General features: G+C 41.0%; 1 protein-coding gene across 1 annotated transcript in view; it reads left to right on the top strand.

Moving 5' to 3' along the window:
- The window catches only part of plekha6 (pleckstrin homology domain containing, family A member 6), a gene marked incomplete in the record, with an annotated part of 107,630 nt that overhangs the window by 88,511 nt on the left and 11,986 nt on the right, over positions 1-7,133 (top strand). The window contains 7 exon segments of the mRNA XM_014025638.1: positions 201-296; positions 2,750-2,861; positions 2,937-3,076; positions 4,646-4,807; positions 5,455-5,521; positions 5,617-5,699; positions 6,254-6,412. Coding sequence (XP_013881092.1) covers positions 201-296; positions 2,750-2,861; positions 2,937-3,076; positions 4,646-4,807; positions 5,455-5,521; positions 5,617-5,699; positions 6,254-6,412 — 819 coding nt within the window.

Below are 7,133 nucleotides of genomic sequence, written 5' to 3'. Positions count from 1 at the left end.
ATGGATGGATGGATGGATGGATGGATGGATGGATGGATGGATGGATGGATGGATGGATGGATGGATGGATGGATGGATGGATGGACTGACTGCTCTCTGCAGTGTGTAAAGAAGAAGAACTGATGAACTGTAAATCTATTGTTGGACTCAGAGTCTCCTCTGCAGCTGTATGACTGAGCTTTGTGTTGTTCTGAACTCAGGCTTTAACCACGGTCCGAATGGAGTTTGATGCTTTAGAAGATGAGGCCAACGCCATCCATGAAGACTTGTGGGAGCAGCTGAACATTGGAGGACAGGTAACAATCATCCACAAGGCTGCAATTAAACCATGTCCAAGTTTCCATCAGGTTTTTATCCATTTTATTGTGTTTTCATGTTCACTGTAGTAGAATAGACTGTTTCCAGCTGCAGCAGCTGTCTGACTGTTGACCCTGACAGATGTCTGACAGGTCTGCAGCTCTTCTCTGCCCTGACTGGATCAGATGCTGGTTTTAGGGAAAGTTTAACTTCATATTGATTCATTTTCAACATGTAGACACATTTTTAAATAATACCTCATAGGTCTTTTTAAAATTTCCTTTAAATAGGAAATTATCATCCAAAGTTAAATTAAAGTTCCTTTAATTTGAAACAATAAACACACTCAAATGTACATTTCTTTATCTACATAGGTTTAGCAGCATGTTGTTGTTGATGATGATGATGCTTTTATTGTCATTGTACGGAGCACAATGAAATTACATTTAAGAACACCCATTCAAGAGACACACATGACGAAAACATAGGGGGACAGGTGTACAGGTCATGCAGCAACCAGAAGGGGTCRCGCTACCTTTTGAAAAGAAAAACTAATTACCACAGAATTAGATGAGGAAAAAAAAATAAACGTCATATATCAACAAAAGGTGACACACTGTGGTGCTTATAAAAAAACCTCTACAAGCAAGAGCACATTTATTAGCCAGAGGAGTAGTGAGTTTAGAGGGTGTGTATCTGAATCCATGAATGTTGTATGCACTTGTGTGAATATCTGAAGAATGAGTCCGAAAAATCCAGTCTCCAAAAGATAGACCTCATAGTTTAGCTATTGTTCAGAAAATTGGTGTTGAATTGTTCATTCTGTACAGCTTCAGGTCTTCAAGAGATCAGATTAGACGGGAGTGAGAGGAGGGAGAGATGGGTGGGGGAGCCAAGTTGATATAAACACCAGGAGGAATTTAGTTCCACAGCCTTTTCAAGGTCACGTGTTGGGAGGGGAGACACAAAATTGTAATCAGTTGTTTGGGAACAGAGAAAATGTTCTGGGCCAGGCAGACAATAAMARTTTTCCATCTGCCTTAATGTCCGTTGGTACAACTGAATGTGTTGAATCCAATCAGACAAATAGTGTGGACAATTTCGCCGAGCCGAACTCTCAGATTCTCCAAGATCAATTCCATCTCACCAGCAAAGTCCAGGAACCACAGCCGGCCCCCGACCCTCAGCAGAACCGCTTGCAGACCGAGTCCAGCTTGCACAAGGCTAAAGTCTGAGTACTGAAAGAACGGCATTCCTTCATATTGTTCAGGCAGCCATGAAATAGCCACCAACGCTGTTTTGCAGAACACCAGGAGACCACCAAGCCAATCTGTAGAATCCAGTGATCAGAATCTAAATATATACRTATCCAGAACAGATCAGAACAGAGGTCCCACCTTTGACATGTTCTCCCATGGAAGAAAACTTTGTTCCAAAAATTTATTAAGAGACCAGCTAACCAAATCCATAAAAATAAATCCATAATTTCTGATTTCGAATGAAAACGTAGAGRAGGCTCTGAGCAGCAAAGCAGGGATGATAAKGGAGGGCAGGAGAGAGGGAAAAAGCRTCTTACTCCTCCAAGAGCAGGAACAAAAAAAAAGTTGGACACGGTGGTTAGCACTGTTGCCTCGAAGCAAGAAGGYCCTGGGTTCAAACCCTGGTTCAGACCTGGGCTCTGAACTCTGGTTTCCTCCCACAGTCTAAAAGCCTGCATGTTTAGCTGCCTTCAGGCCCAGGAGGATCTTGACGAAGTGATCTCTGTGAGATTTTCCTGGTTAAACACAAGTTAACAAACATTAACTAAACGTTTATCTGGTAAACAGCCTTTCTGGATTAGGATGTAAAATAAAAACGTTCTCCTGACGTGTTAAAATTCTTCTAGCCTGAATTTGAGTGTCATGGTTTTATGGTCATGGTTGCATCTGTGTAAGAGTGTAAGAGTGGTTAGAGTTSTCGTCCTGGAACCAGTAGGTTGCCAGTTCAGTTTTGCATTCYAGCTGTCTCAGTTGTTGTGCCATTGAGCAAGACACTTCACCACCAATGYCTCTGATGTGTCCCATCAGTGTATGAATGTGATTGGCACTGATTAGTCTCCATAGATGATTTGTACATGTTAGCTTTGTAGAGACCTAATAAAGTGCTGTGTGTGGAGTGCTGATTGTTCAGAAGTTAACAAAACAAAGTGTGAAACGATTGACCAGTGTCAGGTGAGGATCTTCATCATTTCATTTCATGTTGCCACAAAACATCCTTCCAGCATGGCCTCTGCCTTCTCCATGCCTGTCTAAAACCTCAGAACCAAATGGTTCCAGCACCAGACAGTTTGATGTTTTATGACACACTTCTTACAGAACCTCACTGTAGAACTGATGCATGTTTAGTTGAGTTTTAAAGTAAAAATAGCTTGTTTTCCTCTTAACTTCATTTTGTCATAAACATTTCTTTTCAGAGTGAACTAGTTCATAGACACATCCAGAAGGAGTTTTGGAGAGTCCAGGATACGTTAGAGGGACTTCACAAGAACCATTCCTCCAGAGGCACAGACACAGCCAAACACAGAGGTAACACTCAGTTCTGACTGGAAACAGCTGTGTTTGGATGTCCAAAAGACCCYCACTGTTTCTGTTTCCATCCAGTAACCAGTGCTGCATCAGGTTCCTTCGCCACCAACAGTCCAGCCAGTCCCCTGAGCTCTGTCAGCTTAACCAGCCCACTCAGACCCTACTCCCCAATGCCAGGCTCTCAGCCACCCTCCTACAAACAGCCAGGCTCAGAGGTAAGAACTGGATCACCAGCTGAGAGACATCAAAGTCTCAAACCCAGTCTAGATCCTTAGTCAAGACCCAAAACATGTTAGGAACCTGACATACGCTCACCTTTAAAGCCTCTCAGTTGTGAATGTTGTTTCTGTGACACTGATGAMCATGTGCCTCTGGCTCTCAGAACGTCCAAGAGTCCTTTGACAGATTTGACTCAATAATGAGAGGAACAAACAAAACATCATGTGCTGCTCAGTCTGAGACCAACATCTGAACCAGATAAATCCAAAGCCGGACAACAAATCAGTTTTCTATWAGCACCTTGACAGAACTCCAATCATTTTTTAAATATGTGTCATATGTTCTCAAATATATGCCAAAATACATCACCACCCATAGTACATTCCCAGTTTGTGGTTACTTCTCCCTCTTTATAGCCTACCAGGGACTTTGAATTTGCATAATAGGCTGTTCAAACAATTTGRTTGGTTGTCTTCTTTCAACTGACACCTTTTGACCAACTGGGTTCATCTATAGATGCTCCAGAACCCGAAATATGTGGCAAGCCCCTCATGTCCCCAAGTAGGTGGTACACATGGTTGATTGAGTGGAATCGGCCAGTCAGCTTTGAGCATCACACCACAGCTGTGTAGCCAGTCATGCTACCTTTTATTCAATATGCAGTTGTGGAAATGAAAAAAAAAAATGGTTTCACTTCAGTAAATAAATAMTAGTTACAGTTACAAAAACTCTGACTGCTGAAGTTAAAACTTCAGATTGATAGCTGTACATAGAGACTAGGCTTGTCCAAAGGGTTCAAGAGCAGTACTTTATTTAATCTGGGTTAGGGTTAGGCTTAGGCTTAGGCTTAGGTTTGCCGGTTAAAGCATGCTCACATTTATCTGAATTGTTTATGTATGTCAGATGCTTATTTAATACACTTACTTACTCATCAGTTCCAGCATAACCTGTTTGGAAACACAGTATTTGAAATGTTCATCAGAACCAATCATGAATTATTTGACTTGTGTACCTTTCATTTGACACAGTCCAAACTTATTCTGACATTGAGGAAGTTAATGGTTTCAGCTTTAATGGTTGCAGCAAAGAAAAAAAACACTTCAGTCCAAATATCCACTCTCCAGTATTCACTTTGAAGTCCTGAAACCGCTCTGGTGTTCTGAACCTGAGTTTTACCCCACATATCAAAATTTGTCTGGCTCAGTTCTGGCCTATACAACACTCTAACACTAATACACAGTCCAAATGGCACAAAGACTGATGATGGCTCTGTTGGTGGCCCATATGTGGTTTGCCAGAGGTGGTCCATGGGACAGCACCACATAAACCAAACCCCAACTTGGCCGGTCATGGCATGCCCTCTTAAAAACACTGCCTGACCCACATCCAGTTGACAAACTACCTGTCCCACACCTGTCTGCTTTGTGGAACACTTCTAACTCTACCTGACAGTAGTGTCTGTTCACTGGTTTATGATACATGGTTTATTTCTTCCCTGACCTATGAGACTTTCTTCCTCCTGTCTTTTTCTCTTTCCTTACCCTGCCTCATCCACATGGACGTAGGAAAATGTTCCCCCAAGGCCTCCACTCCCCAAGTCCTATTGTCCACTGGAGTCGTCTCCCACCTTTACTCCCACTGTTCCCCCCATGCCTTATGACAGCATCACCTGGCTATGCAACTTGGACAAGAGTGATAGTTACTGTGAAGACTTGAACATCATGAAGGTATATAGATGTTTCTGCCCATGTCCTTCCATCATTCAGTCCTTAACATTATCCCATACCAACCTTTTTATAACAAAACCCAGAATGTCAAAGTCCATCCAAGACTCTTCATGCCCCAAACTCATCCTTCAAACGTTCATGTTTGTCAGAACTCCATCATCTCTCTCCCTGAGCTTTTTTTCTCATTAAACACTATCTGAAACTATTCATACTGAGAAGTTGTGATGCATGGTATAGTTTTATTCAGTTTAACAAAAAGTTCAAATTCTACTGAAGGTGGTTCAATACAAATGTCCCACATCACCAAAGATTATATTAAAGGAGTTTTTTCTAGCAGTCATTTGGTTGAACTACATTCTCACACAGAGACAGAACAGTAAAAGTTAGTCATACTAAAATTTGTTTCAAATGACCACTGTCAACTTTTCAAAGGGTTTATAGTATCGTTCCATTGAACCAAGAACAACCAGAGGGTCCAAAATGAGTGCTAAAGTCTCAGTCACACTGATTTATTTTTATTTTTATGAATTCATGTGCTCTAAACAAACTTGGCTTAGTTTTATTTTGTTTTTACATTTTGAATCTCTCCTCAGTCTGCCTACAAGGTTTTATATCTCAAATATAGTAATGTTATTTGTCTTTACCAGCCCGACCCAGAAGATGTTAGAGATGCTCAGGACCAGAGTCAGGACAAACAGTCCTTAGTTAATAAAGGTACAACAAACCCTTTTTTAATTTATTGTCTTTGAAGGTTGAAGTTCCTTTTCTGGCACGTATTTATGAATGTTCTTCTCTTGGAAAAATGTCAGTTGGCATTGTTCCTCCTAGAACCAAGTCTCCTACTGAAGAATCACATAGAAGTTCTTCTGAAGTTTCACGGCCAATCTCCAAGGTAAGGCATGCCTTCCTTGGTTAAAGGCTTTTGACAAGTCAATTTTTAACTGTGGATACAAACTTGGATTCCAGAGCACCAAAATTACAGGGAGCATCAGTACCACAAAAAAAGCACCCCGTCTTTCATTCATTTAATAACAAAAAATATAGGTGAGATCACTGTTTAATGTTAGCGGTACAACCAAGAAGAGAAGTTTGAAAGTTTCTAATTTCAGGCTTTATAGATAAATAAATCTGTAAGTTGCCTGCATAACAGTGAAAAGAAAAGGGATGTCTGGCTATCACTGATCCGAGTGGCAAAGCATACATCGAGAAAAGGAGAGGACCAAGAATAGAGTCCTGTTGCACACCACTAGAAAAAGAACCAGGAAAAGAAAAGCTCAGAACAAACCCAGGACATACATACATGAATTTATGTGATACTTAGAAGCTGTGCTTGAGTTCCTAAGAACTGAACAAGATTTGAAGAGATCAGCTGTGTCACAACAAACTGAGGAGTGAAGAAAAATCAGTGTTGAATCTTGATTGTTTTCCTCTCACATCTTGTTTCAGGARCGTCCAAAGAGTGCTGTATTTTCTGCAGATATCAAGTCAAAGATGAGTGTGGAGGAGCAGAATGAGCGAATCCGTCGCAACAAGAGCAGCTCTGTGAGGGATAAGAGGAGGAGCCTGAACTTCACAGGTGGACAGTCTCCAGCCAACTACAGAGTGGTGAGATCAGCTCCATGTTTGTCACTGAAGCTGTTTGGTTGCAATTTATTCACTGCTGCTCATGTTGGAGGAAAGTTGGACAAAGCTGGAAAACTTGTGTGAACGTTTTATACTTTAAAAAAGTAAAGTTTGCATTTATAAAGAAAACAATCAGTGGCAGAGTGTAACGATAGGTGGTTTGAAACCAAAGTGCAGGCAGACTCGAAGATGAATGAAAAAACAAAAACTGGTTTATTAAATAACAAAAGAAAAAGGCTAACGTGGCAGCATAGAACTAACAAAAAATAACAAGAACGAGGCTTGAGGCATGAATAGAGCAATGATCCGATGGGGCAATGAAGACATGACATTGGTTAAATACAACTGAGGTTGATTGGGAGTGGAAGCACCTGGGTGATTAAAGATGATGGACAGGTGAGAGTGGCAGGCTGGAAAAACACTAAGAAGCTACTGAGGAWAACATGACACAGGAAATGGAGAAAACTAACGGGAAATAAGAAAATAAGACAAGATGGCCAGACAATGAAACAGAATAATTCTAACAAAATGAACTATGAGAAAAACAAGAATCATGACACAAAGGTGATCATTTTGAGTGTTTTTGGAAGTCAGGTTTAAACTGAACACAGAGGAGAGTGATGTGGTCTAATCAGTATACAAACTATGTCTTTTTATTGTGTGTGTGTGTGTGTGTGTGTGTGTGTGTGTGTGTGTGTGTGTG

This window comes from Austrofundulus limnaeus, unplaced genomic scaffold (genome assembly GCF_001266775.1).
Source record: "Austrofundulus limnaeus strain Quisiro unplaced genomic scaffold, Austrofundulus_limnaeus-1.0 Scaffold489, whole genome shotgun sequence".
NCBI lineage: Eukaryota > Metazoa > Chordata > Actinopteri > Cyprinodontiformes > Rivulidae > Austrofundulus > Austrofundulus limnaeus.
This window is presented reverse-complemented; position numbering and strand designations above follow the sequence as displayed.